The 27,263-nt window shown below is 38.9% G+C and overlaps 1 protein-coding gene across 1 annotated transcript in view; it reads right to left on the reverse strand.

Moving 5' to 3' along the window:
• Positions 1 to 994: 994 nt before the first annotated feature.
• Positions 995 to 27,263, reverse strand: part of LOC123316369 — a 75,636-nt gene continuing 49,367 nt past the window's right edge. Inside the window, 15 exon segments of the mRNA XM_044902413.1 lie at positions 995 to 1,467; positions 1,742 to 1,810; positions 1,872 to 1,992; positions 2,044 to 2,097; positions 2,508 to 2,770; positions 2,860 to 3,132; positions 3,266 to 3,504; positions 3,590 to 3,989; positions 4,256 to 4,491; positions 4,558 to 10,327; positions 10,602 to 10,808; positions 11,073 to 11,302; positions 12,033 to 13,335; positions 13,338 to 20,488; positions 22,748 to 22,795. Coding sequence (XP_044758348.1) covers positions 1,435 to 1,467; positions 1,742 to 1,810; positions 1,872 to 1,992; positions 2,044 to 2,097; positions 2,508 to 2,770; positions 2,860 to 3,132; positions 3,266 to 3,504; positions 3,590 to 3,989; positions 4,256 to 4,491; positions 4,558 to 10,327; positions 10,602 to 10,808; positions 11,073 to 11,302; positions 12,033 to 13,335; positions 13,338 to 20,488; positions 22,748 to 22,795 — 16,397 coding nt within the window. The 3' untranslated portion in view covers positions 995 to 1,434.

Consider the following 27,263-nt stretch of genomic DNA (forward strand, 5'->3'; position numbering starts at 1 on the left):
CGTTGTCCAACAAAGTATTATAATAATTATTTAGAGAGGTTATATTGGGATTATTGTCTGGGTTTCTGCATAGAAATATTGATTCAGAAAAAATAGTGGAAAAGGTATTTATACCAGAGTGCTTTCAACTGGCAGGAGTTAGGTTAAACGATTTTTCTTTGCGAGAGTTTTCTGCTAAATCCAATTTCATACTTTTCATACTTCCAAATGAATGCTTTTTCTCATCTGTAGAACTTGCTCCATGAGCTTGATCATATTTATGTCTCTTGATATTTCAGTATCAGGAATACCTCTATATCATAACATGGAATTGAAATATTTTAAAAAGAAATTTTAAAACTTCCACATAAAGGTTTACTTATCAAGATGTTTATTTTCTACCTCCTTCACAAACTCAGTATATGCTATCTCAACATTAATACCTAGGCGTTTATGCGTTATCACTTTTCATTAATACCTAGGTTTACTTCAAGAAAGAATCTGTGAAATAATAGGAATTGGATCACCAATATGATCGCTCGATTTTATTCCACAATTCATCCCTTTCAAATGAAGTATTTCCAAAGAATGTTTGATCTTTCTTTATGAAACTAAATCAATCAATTCACTTCCGATAATTTAGATAAATATCTTGATTTACTAGAAAAACTCTGTTAGGCCGTACGAATCTCGAAAAGAGTACTGACAAACGTCAAAGTTTATTTACATTTCGCAGCGCCCTCAACGGTAATTGGATTCGCGATATCGGAACTGGCCCTAGAGGTGGAAAACAGAGCTCATGTTCGGAAAGTTACTGGCCATAGAGAAAGGGAAAGAGAAGAGTAGTCAATTCAGTGTTATTCTTCTTTTTCTTGTCTCTGTTACTGGCGGTCTTTGTTTCGCCTAAAGATTTTAATCATAAAATACGGTGGTTGAATTATTGACAGCCTGGGCCAGAGAGTGCTGTCTCTGGCCAGTGAAGTTAGTTTCATGTCGGAGGCTATATAAATATCGATTAATTAAAAAACTTTATTATATACACAAAAAATTGAATTTGTTCGAAGAGTAATCATGGGGCATTACACCTCAACTGTACGATTTGCATATTTGTTTATAGATTATACAGAAAATTACAAAATGCATATATAAAAACAGATATACAAATTTAGTTTCAATGTATTATATTCAGATATTCAAATATAGAGGCTAAAATATTATAAATATTAACTTAAAAAAATATGTACATCGCACGCGCTCCCTTATCCTAAACCAGTTATTATTAATATAAAATTTGAGTAACAAAATATATACATTTGAAATATGGCCAAAAATTCAGTTGGTATGCCTGAGCTCATCGAAGAAGGTTCTCTCGATATGATCATAGAGGTAGCTTCTTCTTTCCTCTCATGATATATGAGGGCGACATCGCAGGAAACAAGTTTCTTAGGGTCGTGGTCAAAGAGATTCGAATCCAGAGATATCGCTTCCCTGAAAAATTTTAATAATCAAAATATCACAAAAATCACCAATTTCCAGATAGAGATGTTTCAGACAATTATCACACATTTCGTTCTTATTTGTTGTGTTTTTTTTAAGAGCCCTCTTTATGTCTATGAATTCTACTTTTCTACTTGGGGTGAGTTCCGACATCCTGTTGTGTTACACCCGCATTTGAATTAACAATAGAACCGGAACGACCAGGAAGTACTTTTCAGGAATATCAGAACTACCCCTTGGACTTTTGGCTAAGTATGGCACTCACCCTTTCTGGTTTGTACAAGTGTGTGTGGGGCAAAAGGAATGTTGATCCTAGATCCCGTTCTGCAACTTCCTATGACGAAGAAGCACAATAATATCTCTTCAAAATCTAAAGTAAAAAAAAATCTACTTACGTCATGGTGATGAGAGTGGGAGTTCGAATTCAAGGAGGCTTTGGTATCGTAATCATACTTGAGTGACTTCATTGGCGGGGGAATTGTTGTTTCATCGTAAGACCGCGTTTCAGACATAGTCCTAAAAATTTAAATTCTTCGATACAGGAAAAAACATCATTCACAGACTTACGTCATTCTTTGTTCCATATCCATCCAATTCGCCACAGGGTCGAGATCGTCATCTCTGAAAAAAAAAGAAGTTGCATTCGATATCCTAATAACGAAAAATAAATCATTGAGGGCTAACATATTCAGCAGATCGCGGCATAATTTTCGAAGAAAAAGGGAGAAATTCGATGCAATGCAACGCGTCATCCTCAGGAAATAATAACCCAATCAAATATTTCCCAAAAACACATTTGCCTCTCACCCTATGAATCTATCTTTCGGAATATCAAGGGTAAATATGTAAAAATGTCAAGAGGTTCGGGTCGGGAGTTATCGACCATAAAAACAATATCTACAGTGTTGCATGTCAAATAAATGTCTCGCCAAGATGGTTTTTGAATCTTTCAAATAATAGCCGAAGAAATGTCATTATTCAAGATGACAGCAGAAGAAATAAGAAATGTCATTATACTTGTCAAAACTTACTCGATGTTTCTCAAAGTGTTGGTCTGCGATCGGGTCTCAGCGCAAGACAACAAATCTGCGCTTATTTTCTGGATCAGAGTGGCGTTTTCACTTCTATCAGCTTCTGTACCGCAGGTCGTACCCAGTGTGCCCATATTGTTGATCACTGTGGCGGAAACTTCAAATCCAGCGGATACCAAAGCTCCAGAGGTCTTTCGGGACATCGGTTCGTCATCGATGTAAGACTCACTTACCTGGCTGCTGTATTTCCTCTTGGCTTCAGCCTGAAAATTCAGAAATGAAATGTGAAGAGATGTATGGCAAAACGGTTTGTCTCTATCGGCATTAAAAGAAGCATTTCCAGTCCTCTCACCTTCTGTGGTGACGGTCCTGCATCTAAGTAACTCAGCAGTTTCGATTCGCTGTTCTGAGGTTTGTTAATCGTCGACTTGGAAGCGTCGAACATGGTGTAGCTACTCATATTGGGTGCTGGAGGCGCTGAGTGGTGATACTTGGCCCTTGGAATCATCACCGTCAAGGACCTATCCTTCTGCTCGTTAGATATGCGAGAGTGCTTGTTATTCATGTCAATTCTCCTTGGTGGCGGAGGTTTTCTCAAAGCATTCTTCGGTTTCTTCGATTTTTGCTGGAACACAATTCGATTAGTCAAGTGCGGAACAAGTTTAGAATGAAATCGTTAGTAGTCATTCGACTTCACGTCAAGGGCGAATCTGTTGCTCTTTCTCTAGAACATCAAAACTAGCATTTTGTTCACTCACTTTGGTGACATAAGGTAAACTGTTGGTCTCTGATCTGCTATCCTCTGAACTACTATCCCTTATCATGGCCCTCCGATCCAAGGTACTTCTATTCGAGGAATGCGGCACTCTCTGCGGGAAGAAGCTCAAACCAGTATTCATTTTTGGCGTTGGTTTCTTCCTACAGCAGGTCACTATGCAACAGATCAACAGCAGAACGAAGAGGATCAAGCCCAAACAAATGAGACCTATGAGGAGCACTGAAAGAATAGGTTCATCAGTTGAAAGCTATGAACATCGTTCGGACTGAAGTAGTTTTTCTATATTTTGCGCTAAATCACCTACCTTTCAAATTGATGTAGCAAGTTTCACCGCTGTACCACTGGAAACACTCGCAAATGACCTGGTCGTCTCCCCTTGAATAGCAAGTTCCATGATAGTTGCACCTCTCGCATCCCACCAGTTCGGCGGAACAGATCCTTCCGGGATAGATTACGTTTTCCGAAAGATCTGAATAGCCTTCTTTGCAGCTGCAGGTGTATGTTCCCTTCAGATTGAAACATTGGGAATTTTCCGAGCAGTCGTGGAATTTGGGACTTTGGCATTCATCGAAATCTGTGGCTTTAAGGCTCTGCTGACTAGTCCTGGAGGCGAACAGGTCCGTTCCTCCAAGGCTGTAGTTGTTGCTGCGCAGGTATTTCTTGAAGACCTCTTCTAATCTCTTCTCGTCAGTGTTGTCTGAAAGCTGGAAGAAGAAAAGATTGTATATAGTAGAAAGATATCAGCTTGAATCCCATCTCGAAATGAGGCAACTGCTGTGTAGACCAAAGATATTTGAAATATTAAGATGTAGTTCAAGGAATTCACGGGTATTCATCGTCAGGTAGAAATAAAAGCCTGAAAATGCCACATGTGTGACTATTGCTGACCCCAGGACAACATTTGGTAATATGGTGCCTGAGTGGTGAAAAAAATCAGATACTTCAAAGGATTTAGATTTCGAACACAAACCTGGAGAGAGAAATTGTTGACCACGCCAGTTTTTCCTGGTTTGAACGATTTGAGATGAACCCCGTGGTAAATATCTCTGAGATCTGACTGCATCACCATTCTGTCCAAAGCTTCGTGTGTTGCAGCAGCCAATCTCATATACTCGGAGCTATTCGATTTGTCCAAATATTCATTGTAAATTAATTTCTTCTTCCCTTGACGATCGAGTTCAATTTCCAAGGAATAAGTGTAAGTTGCTGAAAGAACCAATCAATATTAATACCAACGTCTTCAGAAGAATTTATGATATTAAGGATACTTACGATTACAAGGTCTATCCAGAAACATTCTAGCGAAACCTGGACGACAAACGCATCTCATCAAACCATTGGTCTTCTGGCACAACTCATTCCTTGAAGCTTTACATTCAGGTTCGCACCTGTCTGTCACCAAAGGAGTGTCTGTATCGATGCTTGGTGGATTGGCAGATAACACTCCAGCGAGCAATACGTCGTTCAATTTGTTTGTGTTCAACATTTCGTCTCTACTTTGGATCTCCTCATTTGGCGGCATTTTGAGAATGGTACCATGCTTCTTGTCAGTCAACACCACGAAGATGGTATCGTTATCTTCCATAGATGACTGAGATTCATTTGACGTAATAGGAGGATCAGTATCAGTGATGATGAACTCCTCCAAACTTTCGTCAGAAGTGGCTGTTGGCGTAACTATATGTCCGATTATGGTTTCTGTTGGTTGGATTTGAATGGAGGGATAGGGTTGGCCATATACATCCGGAGGATACAGACTACCATGCTGAACTGTGGTGGTGATTGTTTCTACCACACTTGTGGGTTTGAGTAAAGTATGGAATTCGGTTACTGTATCTACTATAGTAGATTTTTCAGTTTTGGTTACCAGGAGTGTGGTAGTTACTGGTGGCAAACCAGGTGTCTTCAACACTGTTGTTTTGGTGATGGTTACCGTCAAGGTATGAGTATGTGTGATGAATTTTGTTGGTACTATTTTCAAACTGGTTTTGTCAATTTTGGATGGTGAAATTACTTTGGTTCTTGAAACTTCGTTTAGTATTATTCTATCTTCACTAGCTATAGCTGGAACTGACACTTCCTTTTTTTCCGAACCGAAACCTGCGACTTCTTCATTGAAATAGATGTTATTATGGCCCAAAGTCGACGTATTATGTTGGTAAACACCAGAAGCGAGCACCCCTTCCCTTGAATCTGATCCGTTTTCCTCGATGTATCTGTTTGGTTGAGACGTAGAGGATGTGAACTTTATAGGTGTTGTGTTTCTGGTCGTTGTAAACTGTGTGGTAGTTTCACTAGATTTCGTATCATTGAAGAAATTTTGTACCGGTCGCCGGTTTTCTTTGGTGATTGGCCTATAAGTCGTTCCTATTGTGGTTTTTAGCGTTCTTCTTGGAAGATAAGGTCTTCTAGTTCTTATCTTAACTGCTGGTCTCATAGTGGTGGTTGGTATACGTTGAATCTGCTTGATGGGATCCTGGAGACTGTTAACTTGAGAAGGAATTACAGGTCTCGATGTTGGAATCTTCAATTTCATCTTCAACAAAGGCTTGTATGTTGTTATCGGTGGGGGACTCATCCCTATTATCTCCCGATCAGTAGAGGTAACTGGTGGAGGTTTCATATCTACGGTTGGAAGAGGAACAGATGCTGTATTGAAGACAGGCATTCTCTGTATATTGGAATCGCCACCCTCCATCACAACTTCTATCGGTTTTGAGGTGGGTGCGTCATGGAGGAATGAATTCTGGGTTGGAGATAAAGGTGGTGGTTTCAAAATTTCCATATTTGATTGTTCTTTCTTTTGTTTCACATGCTCCCTTTCGTTGGAAGCAGAGTAGTCACTGCTTGGAATTCTTTGTGCCTCTTGCTGAAAAATCGGCGTTTTTACGTTGGTTTTTTCGTCGATTATGTAATGTGCTGGTGTTCCGTTGAAAGGTTTTTCTGTCTGGGTCGATTTCACGTCTTCCATCACCAGGAGAGTTTTTTCGGTTTGATCCTTTTCGTGATCGATAGGCAGAGATGTAACGATAGGTCTGTTATTCCTTGAGGGACCCTTGGTTGAGCTTTCCCTTCTTTTTTCTGACGTTTGAGGTTTGTAATAGGGTTTATTCGGATGATTATGATTAGAACTATATGGTTTGTTTGTATGGGAAAGTGATGTGGGATTTTGGTGATTATTTTGATAGGAAATATCTGAACCACTGTTTGGTTTGTTTTGATGGGAAATATCAGAATTGCTATTTGGTCTATTCTGATAAGAATGACTTGAACCACTGTTTTGTGAATTTTGATAAGCGATATTTGGTTTGTTTTGATAGGAAAGATCTGAACCACTGTGCGGTTTATTTTGATAGGAAATATCTGAATCACCATATGGTTTATTTTGATAAGATATATCTAAACCGCTGTTTGGTTTGTTTTGATAGGAAAGATCTGATCCACCATGTGGTTTATTTTGATAAGAAATACTTGAACCACGATTTGGTTTGTTTTGATAGGAATCATCGGAATCAGCGTATGGCTTATTTTGGTAGGAATGACTTGAACCATCGTGTGGTTTGTTTTCATATGAAAGATCTGAGGCACCATATGGTTTATGATAAGAATGATCTGATATTGTCTCCAAGATCATTGGATTATTTCTCACTATTTCATCCTTCAGTAAATTCTTTATAGAACTTTGATTGAAACTATTATCCTTATAATCAGTGAAATAATTGAAGTTCACATTCGTTTCGGGCCTCACGAAAGGTCGTGGATCTTCAATAACTGGAGCCTTGAATTCTTGTAATTCATTCTCGTAAGGTAGTTTGAATCTGTTTTTACTACTATCAGTTGTGTGATTCTTTCTAATTGGCGAAGAAGTTGTTTTTTGGCTCGAAATTTCGTGAGGAACTTCTCCAGGTCGCAAGGGGCGGCTGTTTGACTCTTGGATAACTTCACCATCAGCACTGATGACGTCATAGTCCGAACCAAGTAAATCATTGACGTTGGACGATCCGTAATTGTTGAAGTTAGAGTTGTTCCTACGAATAGAATTGCTGTGTGGTATGTATTGCTGTTGGAAGGTTTGTCCTTGCGGCCGAGGTCTATAGCTCGGTGGTTTTTTGGTGTAGATCTTTTGGAACGGAACTGGTTTTGATTGTTTTGGTTTGAGAGTTGGCGGTATCATGTAATCTGCTAAAGTAACACCCTCATAGTTTTGCTGACGGTCGTTCATATTATTTGATATTTGCACTTTTGTTTTTGTTCTGTTTGGTCTCCTTTGGTTGGAGCTCAGCGAATGGTTCATATAGTATATAGCTTGTTGGTGGTCATTGAACGTGTTCTTGTCATTCACTGGAAACTTATTTCGAGTTTCTTGATGATGCTTCTGATCATTCTTCTGCTCATTGTGGGAATATATAGGCTGGAGCATGGTATATTTTTGTGAGTTGTTGTTGACGTTATTAGAAGGATTATGATTACCATCTGCCTTCGTTATCTCATAAGCTATAGGTGGTAATTGCAACTGTAAATCATTTCCATGATTTATGACATGTGCATTGAACTCATTGTCATTTTGGATCATGCCAAAGGATATGGGAGGGACATGAACATTGATTTCTTGGTTATTTGCATTGTAGTATGACCCTTGTGGTTTGGAAGAATGAATATTTTCGATTCTGCTGTTCGGGTTATCGGGTTGCACTTTTATAGCTTGCGTTCCAACAGTGATGACGCCTTTGACTTGTTTTTGATTTGAATTCATGTGGTATCCAGTAGTGTATTGTATGGCATTGTTAACATTTTCGTTAGCAACGTTGTCAGAGCCAGAATGCGGAGAGGGGTCGTCGAAATATTGTCCATATCTGTGTGGTTCAGTGGATCCTCCATAAATCAATGCAGTGGTTCGATTATGCGGAATGTTTACGAAAGCTACTTGACTTGGTTGGATGTTCACCAACAGAGGTTGTCCAGTTGATCTTTCTATAACTTCAGGAAGGACGATTTGCTGTTTTATCACCGAAGCCTGGATGTGGTTTTCTTGGTGATGGGCTGGTGATGGCTGGGTGTAAATTGGCATGTTATCTTTAGTTATTTGCTCGTATTTCTTCTGTATTTCAATTTGAATGCTGGGTTGCCTCGCGTTATCTTTATTTCTCTTGGCGTTGTTGTATTGATGAACAGGGATGTTAACATGGTTATGTGGTCGATTGTAATTATGATGATGATCTTCATTTTGATATAAGGGGATATGCTTATGTTTTTCCCCTCTAGAGTATGGTTTACCGTTGATCGGTGGGGGAGGACCAATATAATCATCCTTGTTTGGGATGCTAGGAGACGAAAATTCTTCGTGGTTCACAGGAATCGGCACACGATTGGCTCTAACGTTTGTAACTGGAGGTGGATTAAGATCTGCTATCTCAGTGACATGTTTCTCGTTCACCGGTATGGGTGGAACTCTTGGAAGTATCCTTCCTGGTTTTCCCACTATAACATCAGAGTTGGCAGTTATCACTTCACCAGGCGAAATGGGTATTCCACCGTTCAGTAAGGGTGTTTCATACGTTGGTTTTTTGAAATTCACTTTGTTGCCTTTACCATCCACTATATTCTGAAGATGATAACTCGCAATGTTCTGACTTTCGGATTCCTCCAAGTCTCCAACAGGGATGTAGATGGGTGACCGATTCTGGTTGTCCTCTGAGTACGATTGGATTTTATTCTTATTGGTTTTAGGAGCTGAACTGACTTCTGTCGTATTTTTCCTTTTTGGTTTCAGATTGGTTTCTATCAGACCGGCCATTGCGTTTATCACGGGAGTCAGAACTTTCAAATTCTCGATGTTGATCGATCCCAAACCTAACAAATCACCATTGTTCGAAACAGACTCGACGATATCTGGTTTGGGAAGTTTTGTTGCTTGCTTCTTTTTCGAATTTTCCGCCTTCTTATTGGGCCTGGAAGGACTCACCGATTTGGTAGGCTTGATGTTCTGAGTTTTCGATTTCTTTATTTTGCTACTGCTCGTGAGTATTTGGGTCTTTTTGATGATCTCCGAACTCGTGGTGGCCTTGTTTTTGATGGAGGTTTGAACGTTAAGGGTGGGCGTTGGTGAAGTGGAAGCGAAGGGATCGTCATCAAAGAAAACTATGGTTGAACCAGTGATCACGTTTGGGTTAGACGTTTCAGAGTTTTTCTCATGAGTCGTTGGCAACTCAGGTTGATTCGTCATTTGTATCGGGAGAACTTTAGTTGGTTCTATCGGTTTTTTAAAAGCTGTAACTTCCAGTCTTTGTCCATCGTTGAGAAGAACCGTTTCTTTGATTTCATCCTTGACGTTCTTCAGTTCCTTCTTCAGCATCTTCCAGTAGTTTTCGTTAAGCTGCTTTGGATGTATCGTTTCAGTGGCTACGTTCTCTACCACTTTAGAATGTGAACTGACCACAGTAGGAGTAGCAGCATTATTCTCCTGTAGCAACGTTGTGAAATAAGTGAATGTTGTCTGATAAGTTTTCGTGGCTATTATGACGACATTGTCAGGAGTCACTTCGTTGTTATCTTGCAGATAAATCTTCTGCGTCGATAGATCTTTTGAAGTTGAAACATTCGTATGAACGATAGTTTTTCCATTCTCTATCAACGTGTTGTAGTAGGTGTAAGTCACGTAGTACGTTTTGACAAGGTCGGTTGTGGAAGAGTCGCCAGCGTCTTCTACATCTAAGGCTACGTACGAAGTCATCACTGACGCAGCTTTGGGTGGTATCGACTCTGTTATTACTATTTGAGTGAGTTTTTCTTCTTTGCTCATGAGTTTCGTTTGCTGGCCATCTTTCACGGTTTTAGTAAGCATGATGGTGCTGTAGTAGGTGTTCGTATCTCTCTGAGGTACAACTTCTTCTGAGGGTTGTATGAGCGATAGGTAATCATCTGGAGCAGTCACGGTGTTTGTTACTGTATGCTTTGAAGTTATAACCAGTGGTTGATCTCCGTCCACCAAGGTGTTTAGATATGTGTACGTTGTGTGGAATACTCCAACCGATAGGCTGGGATACTGTAAAAAGTCAAAGATATTAATGTGGAAGCAACACCGAATGAAGCAGGCGAAATTGATACACAGATATCACGAGTTGCTTTATTTTGTATACTGTGCGATTGCAGTAAACTACAAATCGGAACTACAGAAAGAATAATTCAATTTGAGGATAAAAGAAATTGAAAGTTTTACTGTATCACGGTTGTCAGCGAAGCATCAAGAGAAATAACTGAAAAACGTCGGCTGGGAAGTTCGGGTTATCCAATATTATCTTCCCAAGTTTGGTTCTTACCTGCGTTAATGTTATACCCATAGAAGGAGTAGGATGCACCTTTCCTGTATTCCTCTCCTCTGTGGCTATGTTAGAAACAACTTGTTCATGACTAGAAATTGTTGTAGTTCCGCTCTCCAAGTAGGTTGTGAGATACGTGAAGGTAGTTAGACAAGTTTTGGTTACAAATTTGTTATTTGGATACAATGATGACGTGATGCTCCTTATCTATAAGGAAAAATACAAGATTGGATTGATTGAATGAAACAGTCAGTGGAGGGGGTGGGTCCCAAAAGGAAACGCTTTTGAAACACAGTGTCTGGGTGGCCATATTAATGTGGTACTCATAGAATACTCTATCATCTTTGATAGAAATGTCATTAGCCGTCGAATCAAGTTTGACAATTCGTCATGGCCAAATGTATAATATTTTCCGATTATTCAACTCTTAAAGAATGTCACTAGCAAAGAAAAACGAATGTATTTGCCTACCTTCGAAGCATCGGAAGGCATAAGCATCATCATATATTCACTAAGCGTGCTGGGTTTCAGGGTCACAGCCTTGAAAATTGTGCTGGGAAGAACTCTCTTCACATTTGGTTCACCAGGTATTGTGCTTTTGTCACCAGCAACTATTACTTCGACCCCATTCGACATCACTCTGGTAGCTAGATAATTTCTAGCCTCATCGAAATGATTTTTGTCTCCATTTTTATTTGAGGCTAAAACACAAGTTTTATTTTAGTTTTGAGAATTCAGTCTGGTATTATAGTATTCTATCTTTTTGCATCTGTTCTTTACAGATGTTCAATATTCTGAACAAAGTTGAAGATGATTGAAAAAATAATTACGAGATTTGAATAATTGAAAATTGAATGTTATTAATCCTTCGAATCAATACCCATATTTTCAACGGAAGAAAATTAACTTGAGGCAAAATAACAATAATTTTCTATTCATCAGTGACAGAAAGTATATACAGAACAAATAACTAATAATGTCTTGAGCCTCAATTTCAAGTCAACGATGAAGACAAGGGCTGTCTACAAACCATCAAAATAATATATTTATTGACTGTGATCTAAAAGTAGAACCATCAGAGAAAGTCTGATTCATTCCCTCAGTTTTGAAATCGAGACTCACAGCGGGTTTCATAAAACTTTGATTGTTCGATCAATTATTTGACAGTCACTCGATTTATAAAACGAAATCTCTGAAACCTTTTCATTTCTGAATATATTGAAGAAGTAATAATGGGTAATAATTGAATGGACGTATAAACATCAGAATTTGATGGTAGAATGATATTCTGAATGATCATGACTGAATTATTCATCGAAATCAAATTGACGTCTATTCGTCAATCAAGCGTTGTTTCCCCGATCAAGCTTTATGAAACCAGGGGTCAGACTATGAACCAGAGAAATATATAATACAAAAGAAAATACTCACCATCAAAGTCTATGGGTTGTTGGTAGGAGTCGGTGTTAGAAGATATTTTCATTTCATTCGTAGAAGTAGTAGCGTCGATGTCCAATAGTGTCAGAGTTGTAAGTCTAGTCAAGGATTCGATTGTAGTCGTTGTTTTTATGTGAGGTCTTACTTCGGTTGTACTTATTACAGTCTGTTCGCTTCCACTCACTTTCGTAATCAAGGATTTGTAGGTTCTCAGCCTACTTTGAACTATAGTCTTCGTCTGTAATTCGATCGAGGATAAGATAGTGGTTTTCAGGAGGAAAATTGGAGCTTCAAACGTTTCTGATAGCTCCGGAAAGAATGGTTCATAGTCGGGTACGTGACGGACTGGGTCTCCAGTACGATAGTTATTTTTTTCATTCACCCCGCCTTCTTCTACCTCGTCCTCTTCTACCCTGTCTTCTTCTATCCTGCCTTCTTCAATCCTACCTTCTTCTACCTCATCTTCATCTACCCTGTCTTCTTCTTCGTCCTCTGTTACCCCATCTTCTTCTTCTTCATCTTCTTCTACTCTATCTTCTTCTTCACTGACCGAATCGTAATATTCTTCAGTAGAATCCTCATCGTAATCTTCGGAAGATTCATTATATTCATCATAGTTCTCTGCATCTGATGGATGATCTGTTTGTTCTGGATCTGATAATTCAGTTGAGAAATCATAGTCACTACCTTCCAGATCAGGAGACTCCGTTTTATTAGCAGTTATAATGAAATCTTCTTTTTGGACATTTTGGCTGGCTATAGGATGAAGTTGGTGAGTTGTTGCCACTGTTTCTTGTTCGTATTTGGTGACGGGAGTAGCATTTAAATCATTCGTATTTACGGGAGATTTCAATAACCTCTTTCGAGTAATTATCAATTTTCTTCTAGAACGATTGGTAGATATATCTATAGTTGTTGTTGTTGTTTGTGGTGAGATTTTGTGCTTAATCTTCTTCTTTTTTATCTTCAGTTTTCGTCTTCTTTTGTGCTTGGTTGGATTCGCCGTGCTCGATTGTGTTGTATCTTGTATATTGAAATCGATATTGTTATCATGTATTGGCTTCTTTCTTATCAACTTCTTCTTTACTCTCCCGCGTCTTCCTTCAATCGGTTTATAATTATTAAAACTAGTCAAGTCTCTTTTAGTTCTGCTCTTACTATCTAAATTATTCTCAAACTTAATTTTGTTGCCTTTCAATTTCGAAACGTAATTTTTTGACGATTTTGATGATGATCCGCCCCTTGGGTTGTTCAACGTTTCGACCTTTGGCTTGAGTGGGGCAGCCTCAGAAAGGTCAACTATGCTAAAAAATTACTCAACATGTGTTGATCAGAAGACTGAGAGTTCTTCACCTCGGATTCTTCTGTAAACCTGTTGAGTTTCGTTGGATTTACCACAGATTTGCTCCTACTTGTGTTTATCGAGTATTTGCTCACATCTCCGAGGATACTCTCCAAGCTTTCTGTTTCTGAGCTACTCTCAGTGTTTGTACTCAAGATATCTTTCTTCCCAGGGAGAACATAAGTATCTAAATAATCTTGGGTGCTGACCAGTAAGTCATGAATTATCTTAGAAGGTCTTATTTCTTCACCTGACTCTCTTTTTTGCCTGTCTCTAGGGTCAGAAATTATTGTAGACAAAACCGTGCTAAACTCTCCTGGAGTCTTCCCAGAAACGTATAAAGTAATAACACTAGTTTCTTTGGGGTGTTCTACCGTAGCTATTTTCTTTGGTTTCTTGATGCCCTTCTTCGCTTTAGGTTTAGATTCGACTATGGGAGCCTCTTCCTCATCTTCAACATCTAACGCCAAATTGAATTCTTCTGGTTCATTGAGAGTAGCTTCTGGGAAAAGTTCCAAATTGGGATTTTTTTGGGGTACCAATTGTGGTGCAGGTTGTGCCAACTGCTGCTGAAGAAGTGGCAGCAGCAGAGTGTTCAACTGTGGTGAGTTCACAGGGAAGCCAATAGTAGGAGTGACTACGATAGTGTCGGTTAAAAATTCTGTGGCTGTTATAACATTCACGCTGCTATCTACAATAGTGGTCAATATTTCTTTGCCCCTGAACGTAAGAGGTATCACTGTAGATGTTGTACTTGTTACAGTGGTCACATAAGTAGTGGTTCTTGTTTGGTACTCTGTTGTTGGTGTTTGGGTCAATCCAGGATTTTGTAGTGCCAGTAAAGGATTTTGTGGTTGAAGACCACCGAGTAACAGCTGGGATAAGAGAATGTTAGCAAGCGGTGCTTGAGCTGCCAGAGCTGGCTGAATGGTATTCACCACCTGTTCCACCCCGTAGATAGTACTAGGTACTATATGCGAAAAAGACGTTTTTCTGTTTCTTATATACGTCGGTGTGAATGTGACACTCGTTGTTGGTGTTTCATTGAGTACGAACTGAGTTATAAGAGTAGCCCCATTACCACCAACATTGGTTGATTCACTTACTAAAACAGTCACTTCTTTACCAAGTGGGTTCAAACTGGTAGAGTATTGAGATGGACCAAGTATTTCAGTACTCAATTTAGCCGTTATTATATTTTTGTACTCAGTAATTTTTCCGTTTATTACTGGTATAGTTATTTCTGTAGGTATCTGATGAGTAACAGTAATAGTACCATCAAATGAGGGTAAAACATTATTATCATTGAAGTCTTGCGTTGGGCCTCTTGCTCTACTAGGCGTTCGTCTACTGCTACTTCTCGAATTTGATCTTCCTGAATTTTTCCTGTGGTTAGGTGGTTCAGTCTGGTAACTGTTGTATGAATTTCTAGGTCTAGAACGAGGCGAAGTAGTTGTTGTTCTCGATCTTTGAGTGCTTGGTCTCCTAAAATTACTCTTCTCTTTCTCAGGTCTCAGTGTGAATTGGGTTCGTTGCTGTGGTTTCACTTTGTTAGGAGATATCCCTTTCCGGGAAGATGTGGTAGGAGCTTGAGTGGTAGAAGGGGTTGTTTTTGGTTTTCTGGACCGGGGAGTGAATCTATTATTCTTTGGTTTAGGTTTTGGTAGCTCATAATCTGGATAATCTTCTTCTGGAGCAGCGGTGGTAGATTTTGGAGTGGGTCTTCTGAATCTCGAATACGTATCTCTCTTCGACCTCTTGCCGAATTTGAATGGTCTGATTTTCACACCAGGTACTCCACTACTTTGAGGTGGCTTAGCTGTAACAGACTGCTTCTGAGACCCCTCATAATCATTGTCTTCTTCCTCCTCATTCCCTTCAATCAGTGTTTCATCATCTTCGATTTCTTCCTCTTCTTCTTCTTCATCTGGAGCCTCTGTTGTTGTGGTCGAGGTGGTGAATAGATTCCTTCTTGGGAATAACGCGTTGGGTCTTCCTCTGAACGAGGATGTTCTGGTTGTTTTCGGTTTCAACGTGGTGGTGGTCGTTCTTTTATTGCTTCGGCTCAGGGAATTTGTCCTCGAATTCGCCGAACCTGAAGACCTTCCTCCGTTTATTGGAGGTCTAGATAATGGTGTTCTGAGGAGTTTCAATAGTGGGTTTTGTCTTTTATTCGACTCTGTCGTCGTGCTCACTTCTAAAGTGGTTTCGTTCTCGCTGTCGTCGTTTATTTCTGTGGTAACACTCTTTTCGTTCTCGTTCTCTACAGATTCAGTGGTACCGGCATATACTGAAGATTTGAATAGAGGAGATGTAGCTGTTGGTCGTATCCGAAATCTTGCTGAATTACCAGGTAAACCACTAGATCTCAAAATAGCCCCTGGGGATGAAGACCTAAATCCTCTTCTAGAGCTTGACCCGAAACCTGTTGAGCTGGGTTGTATTCGCGAAGAACTTCTTCTGCCTCCGAAATTCGACGATTTGGACCTCGAAAATTTTCTCGAATTTGATGATGTCGGATTTATCGAAGCAGAATTTCTCCTGTTTCCAAACTTCGCTCTTGAAGCAGGAATAGCTGTTACAGTTGGTGTGAAATCGTTTCTTGTAACAGTCGTGGCTGAGGTGCCCCCTGGAAGACGTCTCTTAGGAGTATAACTCGATTTCGGTCTTTGGACGAAAGGTCTTATTCCAGGAGTGAATGTCTTCTTCTTCGGTTGGAAATTGGGCTTCAATTTAGTGTTGACCAAACTATCTTCGTCTTTATCGTCATCCTCTGGCTTTGGAGTTTCAGAAAGTGAGCCTTCGATCACCACGGAGGATGGCGAGATAGTTACACTCGTAGGTTTGATACCCTCATCTGGTGGTATTGTGGACGTTGGAGATATCGTTTCAGTGGATGAGGGGGTATAATCCCCTTTCAAGAAACTGGAAGTACTTTCGATCACCTGTGCGTATCTACCATCTATAAAAGTACCAATTACTTTCGATTGGTAAAGAGTTGTTGTCCTATTTTGAACTATGGAGCCTTGTACCAATCGTACCAAACCTGTCTTTTTTGCTACAGGTATGTCGGTTTTGAGTTTTTTCTTCTCTTCGTCTACCTCGAGAGAACTAGTGCTCTCGATAACCTGAGCATATAAATTGTCAATGTATGTACCTACAGCTTGGGTGGTGTAGTACAAGGTACTTATTCCTTCCGCGTCTACAATCTGTCCTTTGTTGATACTCACAACACCAGTTGGTTTCAAATTTTCGACCATCGTGGTAGGTTCTATGCTTTCAGTAATTATAGACGAGGTACTTTCCAAAATCTTTGCGTAAAGTCCATCTATGTACGTACCAAACACATCAGTTGATAAAATAGTTGTAGTTCCAGAATTTTCTTCGGTGTTAACAATTGTTGACAAGAGCCCCGTTGGTTTCAGAGTAGAATCTGAAGAAACGCTTGTTTCATTGACTATATCACTAGGGGTGGTTACAGATTCAGACGTGTTTGATATTTGGTTCGATTCGATATCTTCTGTTTTATTCAACAAATTGGTCACCGTTTCTAATCTGCTATTAATGACAGTTTCATCACCTACATAAGATGTTGTATAGTAAGTGTAGGTCGTGTAGACTGTTGTCAATAAATCCTCATCTACACTTGTAGGTTCGATAGGAGATATTGACGAGCTTGCAGGTGTAGTCTCTATAGTTGGGGTAAACTCAATGGTTTTAGTTTCGGATGGCGTTGGAGTTACTATATTAGATATTGTCTCTTCTCTGCTTGTTACTTTAGTAGTTCCTTGTTTATACAAGGTCGTCCAATAAGTGAACGTTGTGAAGTATGTTATGGGCAGACTCAAATCGTCTATACTGAGCGTATGACTTGGTGTTAACGTTTCTGTTACAATATTGGTGACAGTTTCTAAGCGACTCACTACATTGCTACCTGTTGTACCATGATACATTGTAGTGAAATAGGTGAAAGTAGTATAACTTGTTTGCAGGAGTAGAGTTGGTGAAGGAATTATTTCTGATTCATTGTTTGACTCTGAAACGATTTGATCATCTAATATATTCCTTTTGTCAACATTGTTTAACAGACGTCTGCCCCCATTAGATGTTGTACTCTTCACCATGGTAGAAATACTCTCGTTGGAAGAGTGTAGTAGGTTATCTTCTATCGGAACATTTTCGGTTGTTGTTCTCCTAAGGGTGACATACCCATTTTTCAAGGTTTGTTGGACATTTTGCAAACTCGTGACTTCTTCAGGTGTGGAGGTTGCAGTGGTATTCCTATTTATTGTAGTGTCGTACTTCTCTTCGTAATTTTCTTCGTCAATATTTTCCTCCTCTTCATCATCATCATCATCTTCATCAGGCACTTTTGTTGGTGTTATAGCGTTTTCTGTTTTAGTTGCCTCGATAGAAGGAGTCACATAGTTTGTATAGACTTCTGTTCTACTCGAAACCTCTGTTTCATCGTCGACAAAGATCGTAGTGAAGTAAGTGTAGGTCGTGTAGTATGTTTTGATACCAAGAACTTCGTTTTCTAGTGAAGGAGTTGCTCCATTTTCTTCTTTTGGATCTTTTGTGGTCGAGGGAAGATTAGGTTCTAGTTGGGAGGGTGAAATTTCCTCGAAATCTTCGAAAGAGGCTGGTCTAGACTTATAACTAGTATCAACCTCAGAAAAGCTCTCAAACAGACCTGAGACTGCGTCTTCTGAAGACTGACTACCAGGATCGATGGTTGATGTTACAACATTGGTGGTAACAACTACTCTACTAGCTACTGATGAAGTTGACTCTTGGAAATATGTTGTAAGGTAGGTATATGTAGTATATAAGGTCTTGAAGATCAGTTCTATCTCTTCTCCCTCCTCTGTTGTTTCTTCCGTTGTTGTCGGTTCAGATTCTGTTACGTGACGTCTTTCTGTCGTGATTTCTTGAGGAGTTGTCTGAAGTTCTTCAGTAGTGGTAGGTGGCTCTGTTTCATCTTCCACTGTTGTTTGATGTTCTGTGGTTTCAGTATATTCAGTTATTGGATCCGTTGTCTCTTCTTCTTGTTCTGTAGTTGTAACAGAAATTGATGGGTCAATGTTCTCATTCGCTATTTTCGTTGGCGAAATTTCACTTTTGGAACATGGGGTTGTTTGTAATTGCACCTCAAAAGTAACAACTTCATTTGATTTGATAGAGGTTGAGGTACTCTCAGCATCGGGTATGAAGAAGGTTGTCAAATATGTTAAAGTTTTATAAATGGTTGAGGGGAATATTTTACTTCCTCCTGTACAATTCTCTCTTTCTTCATCCACTGGTCTCCTATCATCCAATACAAAGTTCTCTTCATCTGATTCACCATCACCTTGGCTTTCCTGTTCAGTAGTTGTGGCTTCTTCTTTTTCTGTTTGGTCATCATTGATTGTAACTGGCCTTTCAGATATTATTTCTTGCTGATTTTCTGTTGTTGTTTCTGAATTTTGTTTTGGTGTGGAATCAGGAATTGTTACTGTTTCACTTGTTGGCGAAGTTGCTGTTTCACTGGCAGTATTTTGAATGGGTAAATCATCGTTGAAGAATATTGTGGTTGCACCCCCTGAAGGCTTATATTCTTGAATGTCTTCCTTGCTGTCGAAAAATATTGTAGTATCGGTATTTAAAGGTTCTGTTGCTTTTTTCTCTTGAGCTTGGAGGGAAGCGAAAATTTTTGCTATATCTTCATGTGATGGGGTAGAAAGCATTGGTGTTTGGCTCTCAGATGGTTCAATTACACTTGGGGATAAAAGTATCGTTTCACTAGATTCAACAGTATCAGTTTGTTGTTCGTGTGCTAGAACTGAGGATTTAGCTTCCATGTCCAAATACTCCTCGAAGTTCTGACTCTTTCCATACTTCTGCCTGTTATTCTTGTCTACAACCATGGAGGAAATACGACTTTTGGATTCTTCATCAGATTCTGTTGGCGATGGAGTAGTGATTTCCTCTGCTGCTGGGGTAGTTGTCAATTCTTTAATCGCTACATCATTCTCAATCTCAGGTGTTGGCCGCGAAGAACTAACTTCGTCTACTTCTGGAGTTGAACTCAACGTAGTTGTTCCAATGTTTGGTTGAATAGTAGTTGAAGTATCAATAAGCGGGGTAACACTCTTGATATCAAAAACAGGTCGTAGTACATTTGCTGTGGGTGCAATGGTCGGTTCCACAGTTACTTTGGTCACTGATTTTTGGGAGAGTTTAGGTATTTCGGAAGTATGTGGTGTGAAAACGATCACAGTATCACCAACAGTTGTGGTGAAGTCAGCAAACCCTGTGTAAGTGGTAGTTTTCAACACTTTCGGACTAGGTTTCAGAAGCCCGGCCAAGAAGAGATTCTTCGCTCTCCTATCGTTCGGAGATCTGAATTTATTTTTCTCCGTTTTGGAGTCGAACTCTGGGAGATCTCCAAGATACGAGAAACCGCTTGGGGAAAATTCATTACGAACTGTGAACGTTGGGAGGTTGTCCCATTGTCTCACTTTGGAAGGATTGTAATTGAGGTTTTCATCTTCTCTGTGCAGTATCAGGTTTTCTCTTTCATCCTTATTCTGAGAGTTTATCTTGAAGACTCTGATTTTTTCTGGGTAGACCAACTTTTGGTTGTCGTTCGATGGAGATTTCACCCTTATGTTGTTAGATGATGCCTCTTTTAGGGTTTCCTTGTTAGCTTCGCTGATTAGGGAATGGGTATTTTTCTGAATGGAGTCACTGTAAACGTTAGATCCAGGATCTGTAGTTGCAAAAACAGCGTGCACCTCAACGTTGTTGGGGGAAATATAGTCGGTGTTTCTGATGAAATGGTCGTTACCGAACCTATTCTGATGGATACTGATTTTTTTGGTGTTCAGCTCGTGCTGTTTACCATCACCGTCATATATAACTCGGGATGTTTTAGTCAGTAGATGGGCGTAAAGTCTGCCATCGTCTAGGGTGGTACCGACCACTTGCGTTGCGTATTCAGTCGTTACACCCTCTTGTACAAACGTCCGTGCAGTAGAAGTTATCAGTCCTACATCGGGCTTTACGTTGAGGAATCGACCATATGGAGAGCGCCCATGATTGTCCACCAATAAGACAGTGGTTACATCTATAGGTCGAAACAATAGAATATTTTACATCGGAAAAAATAGTATGATACAGGGGAATTCAGTGGATATCCAGATGTGGAATGTTTTTAAATTACGCATTCAAAAATTAATAAGATGAAATGGTTAAAGTTAAAAGGACATTTCAAATGTAAGTTATGTACGCAACACATTTCAGATCAAATAAGTCGAAAGCAGGTGTATGACTCTTTGGCTTATCTGTATCATGATAAATCTGTATCATTTTATGTGTGGATTTCGTGACGCAGGCTAATAGCAAAGAGCTAATAGTGATCACAGATTACAGAGTAATCTGTGATAGGGATTAGACCTGTACCCAGAGTATGTTGATCTAGTAGGTTGTCTACACAGATTACAGAGTGGTTGTCTATGATGTTGATGACCGAATTCGGTCTGCGTGCGATCTCTTATACCCTCCTGCAGTCTCTCGGCGAATAGTTGTACTTTCGTTGACTGCAGGTCACGTGGTATTGTTTGGGAGTCATGGATGGGTGTTGGATTCTGCAGAGTAAGTGAGGCTTGGTTCTGTCCTGGTTTGAAAGGTGGCGCGTCGTGATGAGGATTGAAAAATATCCCTCATGGCGGGCCCCCTTTCTCGCCATCCTCTGGTTGAGATGTGTTACACTGCACTGTACTGATGAGGGACAATAATTCCGAAACCAGCCTACAGTTTGTGTATATATGTTTCAGCCTCTCTGGGAATTCCTTCGCTGATTCATGGCTTGCACGCATTAATGGAATTATAAACGCTATTATACAAAGTAAATGAATAGTTGCGAAAAAATTTGAGGACTGATTCCTTGTCAAAAAATATTGTGGGTCTTTCATATATTTTTTTAGCAGCCCCTGCCTAAGCAGGGCTGTAATTATCTTCGAACTTGAATTTATCTATCAGGCGGATATCATGCTGACATATTACAGAGGAACACCACCAAAATTTTTTTTGCCTTCTCACTCGCATAGTGTCTGCACAATTTAATTTCTGTCAGTTGCCATCTTTAGAGGATTGTATCGAGACTGGGGCTGCTAAAAAAACAATTGTCTATGAAAGACCCCCACTTTGTTCTAATAAGGATTCTCTACTTAACTTATTTTCTCAACTAGTCATTCACACCCTGCATGTATAAGGAATAATTTCTGTAATGAATGAAAACATTTTCTGTACAAAGTATAAGATACGTGAAAGAAAAAAGTGATTATGTAGGTCCTTAGTCCTTTTATTTATCGAGCTCATAAAATGAATTCTAATTTTCTCCTTTTCTGAGAAGCAAGTCTATTTAACACTGCATCATAATCTATTTCGCGTTCTCGGTGGAGAAGAAGAATGCCTATCAACCTTTCTTGACTCATCTGAAGACGCATAGAATCAGAGCAATTAGCCTCAAAGCTAATCTTAAGGATTTGTTTGGTGCAAGGAAACAGGGGCAATTGAAAATGTATGTTGAATTGTATCAATTAAAAATGATTGTGAAAGAAATATGCTTAAAAATTTGTAGGTAAGTTATTTCCTGTAGGGGGGGGGGGGGGAATTACCCCCACTATCCCCCTGGGGCGTTACAACTGAGTGACGCCATTGGATCCATTCTTGAAAGATTACACAAGTGTGTTTTTCTTTCAGTTTCTTCCTTCTGACCATAATCATTTTTATGGATGGGACATTTGCTACAGATAACCTAAGAGGTCATTAGCTTTCGACCTATATAGTAGTACAACGATGAATCTTGATGTCCACTGAATTGTTGATTAGTATATTTCTATGGTAATTGTTAGTTTTACTGAAGACATTTCACCACTTTTCCCACTTTTATTGTACATTAACAGGAATGAAATAATTTCGTCGTTTTGGAATCTCGACTTATGATTAATGTTTTGGAATTGTTTCACCCTTCTTATGGTAATTTGTAATGGATCAATCTTTGTTTAGAGATCAAGATTTCGGATGAATAGAATTTCGAGAAAATCTCTCGAAAATAGGGATATAGGTAAATTTTCCATAAGGGTGTCGAAATTCTGCTGATATTTTGAAAAATACTGATTAGTTCAAGAAATCGTTTTTGGGGATTAAATCAATTGATTCAGGTTGAAATATCATAAATTTTTTGGAATTACAGTGTGGAAGTTAAAGAGAGACTTTTGGCAATTCAAGACGATATACCCATCCGAATAATATTTACAAAAAAAGAATCCCAAGAACGGAATGAAAGCAATTGACAATGTACATAAGTATATTCCTAACATACCTTCGCGTTTCTGTTGTCTTCTAGGCGTCGTATTTATTTTGTCCAGCCCTGAAACACAAAACGAAAATTTTGAGGTAATTTTTATATTGTAAGAGAAGAAGAAAGTACCACGTTTAGACCTGTGTCTAAACGAATCGAAGCTCTTGAGTATTCTTGACGAAAGTCTCGTCAGAAGGTAAATATTCTATGCTGAACGTAGAGCCATAGACCTATAAAACACATGGACGCGCCCTTTCAGTAAGTTTCAATAGCCACGAGTGCGGCCAACATGAGATGGAGCTAGTATGGGCAAGATGGTATTAATTTCCGAGCTATATTTGTATATTTGCGCCCGTTAGAGATGAAAACAAGTACCTATAATCGAATATAAAAAATTGAACGAATATTAGTATCATTTAGATTGCGTTTAATGATCCAATTAGAACTAAAGAGCACAATTTTTGCTTTCGGCAACTATTCCTCGGAAAATACAACAGATAAGTTCATGAAAAGTTTGTAAATAAATTGATTTGAATAAAAACAATTGAGCACATTTTTAGCCAACACAATATTCTGATTTCTGGTTGGTTCAATATCTGAAAAAATATTTCATTGATCAATATTGATCAAAAGGTTGAAAAATAGACATTACAATCAGCATACTAATTTTCTCTTCTAATCTCAAGTGCTTTTTGAGTATTAGTTTAGCTAGATGAGAAAAGAATTGACATACATTTATTGATTTGAAATGAATAATTCAACTATGATATAATAAATCGATTAATACATTCGAAGTTACTATACCTGTGAAATTTCACTTTATCTGTCTTTTCAACTCATTTCGTACTATCAATTGCACTCTACGAGGACACCATTATTACTTTCATAATAGAAAAAGGATACGACATTCAAAGTTGACCTAAAATTGATGAGAAAATTCTGAAAATTTCGATAAATACAAAGTTCAAACGAATGTTTTGCCCATACTAGCTCTATCTTATTTCGGCCGCACCCCCTCTCTCTCTACGCCGTGTCCATGTGTTTAATATGTCTATGCGTAGAGCTCAGCTGCATTTTGTGATTTTCATTCAGATTCGATCATAGACATAGAGAATGGACTGAGTATTCCCTATTTGGCTCTATCACAGACATAGATACTGATACATGGACTGTGCCATCCTTTTCTATCTATTCATGAAATAAGGTCAAAAAAAGTGACAGAGAGAAACTGAACATCGGGCATGCTAGTTGTCTTTTTCTAGAATTTTGGTTGGTCCGCACTCACCTCTATGTGAACACAAAAGAGACAGGTAATGGCCCGACGATCATTTCTCTCTTTCTATAAAATAGCCAATTTCATGCTGGCATTACTCAGTCCATGTCTATATCTCTATATGTCTATGGGCTCTAGAGTAAAAATGGCATGAAAATGTGAAAAAGACTACCGAACGTGTGGCCAGTTGTTGTCTTTTTCTAGAATTTTGATTGGTCCACACTCAAGTCTATGCCTATAGAAAAGAGCTAAGCACTACATTCAGACATAGAACATTCCAAAGTCCTAACAACAATTTTTTCTTAAATTTCGTCAGAAGATTATTCTATACTTATGCTTAGATTCTACCATAGACTAATCATCCTGATATAATTATATATGTCTATGGATTGTGATTGTACTATAGTATTTTATGGCTATCTTTCAAATTCGATACAAACTGACGAACTGGAGTTGAAAGTATCAATTATTTCTTCAAAAAGTTCATTTTTATTATATTACCGCTGCTTGTCGTGTTACATATTTTCATAGAATATACACGAAGTTATATCTTTAACCTGGAAACCCGATAGAAGCTAAGCATAACCACAGAACAGGACCTTTTTTTAACGTTCGTTATTCATACGGTGATCTCTCGAGAAAGAAGCGACTCAAGAGAGTGACGTACGTCTAAATGGAATTTGTGTTACCGGGTATTTGCGGAGATGGGTGCGTTTACTTTCGATCTGACAGACGAATAAAGGCCCCGAGGTGTTATCAAAGATTCTATGCGGATGCGAAGGAATCAAACGTGAGGACACCATGGAGTAGGTAGGTTCGTGTATCTATTAGCTCAGGACCGGTTTAACCCTACATTACTCGCGTGGTCTACGATTGTAGACCATACCTATTCGAACGAAAAAATGTTGAAATCTGAGACATTGAAGTTTTCTCGATTTCCTCTCAAAGAGAAGCATTATTTTATCACAAAGTTTCAATTATATGAATAACAAGTGGTCAAATAAACGATATCATCATAGATAATCTTTGAAATATATCAACGTAATATTTAAAGTTAAAATAAATAATATGGTCTACACTTGTAGACCACGCGAGTGAATACGATCTAAAAGAGGGCGCGACTAACGCAGGGTTAAGCACCCTCGGAACCGGGAGGACCCGAAAGGAGAAACGATTAATTAGGAGCGAGAAGAGAAAGCGAAGTTTGGTCGATATCCAAATTCAAGTTTCGTTTTTCGCAAGTGGATCAACGATGATGGTCGTTTGAGATGTGAGTGGTCCGTGAATTAACTGGACAAGAAACCAAATAAAAGCGAGAAAAGCATTGACATGAACTCAGAAGCTCTATCAAGGGGTTAGAACCCCCTGAAATGTCATATTTGTTTTCCTCTCTAAGATTCTATTACAATCGTAGGATATTGATATGTAGTACCTACATAGAAATTGTTTCGTGGATTCCAAAAACCAAACAGGATGAGCCTCCACTCGTATAAATATTTTAAATATCGAATAGATGTGGCCGATACTTGATGAAAATCCATAATTGAACTTAAAACGGATTATACGATTTTCACAAAATGAGTTCTTAAACCACGACACGTTTTCCTTTTTACGAAGGCGTAGAAGGGCCACATAATATTTTAAAAATATTTTTCCTTAAATTCCGACTTCAAACTCGGAATTTTATTTAGTTCCGAACTTCTACAGGCTGTTCTACGGCGACGTAGATTTTCTCCTGAATTACAGTTTGCTTTTCTACAAATATTCAAATTCATATAATACTAGGTGTTCCCACATTTATGATGAATGATTATGTACACAGGGTGTACATTATTATTTGAGTTTTCTTCTATGAGAGGTCATAGGTCATAACAATTATAAGACAACCTTTTACAGACATGACATGACATGACATGAATGATTTTTTAGACATGAATGTTTTTTTAGGTATATTCCGGATATTTTATGAAAAAATTTCCTTCTCATATGTAGTCGTGAGGCTATCTCAATGAACAAGAAATCAGTACACCCCGGGGTACACCCGGTGTACTTTGATGTTTCTCACATTCGATTTCCATTATGTATATGGAAAACTAGTTTTTATATGAGATTCTGTATATCGGGAAAGCCGAAGCCGTCATGGAACAGCTTGTCTCGTACGAGGATGTATTGTTATCTAGTTAGCCTAGACCAGTTCCATGCATAAAAAAGTATTGCGTTACCATAGGAACCAACAATAACTCATTAGAAGTGTCAGTGTGAAGTTTAAGATCAAAAAAGTAAACCAGAAAGAAGATGTCCACCGAAGATGTGAAAAATTGGAGTATCGAGCCATCATCAAGTACCTGTATTTAAAAGGGTTAAGAGGTAAGATGATATGTTTAATACCCTTGGTGATTAATGTCCTTCGTATGCGACCGTGAAAAATTGGACTGCAAGCTTTAAAAGAGGTAAATTTTCCATTGAAGATGATGACCGATCGGGAAAGCCAGTTTCTGTGTCAGTCCCCGAAAATATCGATGCAGTTCATGACATGATTTTATCAGACTGTCGAATTGTGCTAAAACGGATATCTGAAGCACTGAATATTTCATACGAACGCAGCGAACGCTTTCATCATATAGTTCACGTAAATTTGGACATGAGAAAAATCACTGCAAAATAGATCCCCAAATGTTTGAATGTTGACCAAAAGCGTGCAAGGGTAGAAGAATCGCGTTCGATCTGTGCTCGATTTGAAAACAATGTAGACTTCTTAAACCGAATTGTTACTATGGATGAGACTTGGGTACATTTCCATGAGCCAGAAACAAAGCAACAATCGATGGAATGGCGTCACTTTGATTCTCCAAGACCTAAGCTTCAGTCTTTTGGGATTGCCATGGAGTAATCATGATTGATTTTTTGGATAAGGGCAGGACAATAACCGGAGATCATTATTCGACATAACTGACCACTCTACGGGAAAAAATTAAAGAGAGAAGACGCGGAAAACTATCCAAAGGTGTTTTGTTTTTGCAGGACAACGCCCCTGCACATAAATCTCATGTTGCCATGCAAAAAATTCGTGATTTAGGGTTTGAATTACTAGAACACCCCCCTTATTCACCAGAATTGGCTCCATCCGACTATCACCTCTTTCCTCAACTGGAAAAAGTTTTAAAGGTCGTACATTTTCTTCCAACGAAGAGGTAATAAAAGCTGTGAAGGTCTGGTTTGCAGAGAAAAGAAACATTTTTTTTAAAGGTCTAGAGACGTTGCAGG

This window comes from Coccinella septempunctata, chromosome 7 (genome assembly GCF_907165205.1).
Source record: "Coccinella septempunctata chromosome 7, icCocSept1.1, whole genome shotgun sequence".
Lineage (NCBI taxonomy): Eukaryota > Metazoa > Arthropoda > Insecta > Coleoptera > Coccinellidae > Coccinella > Coccinella septempunctata.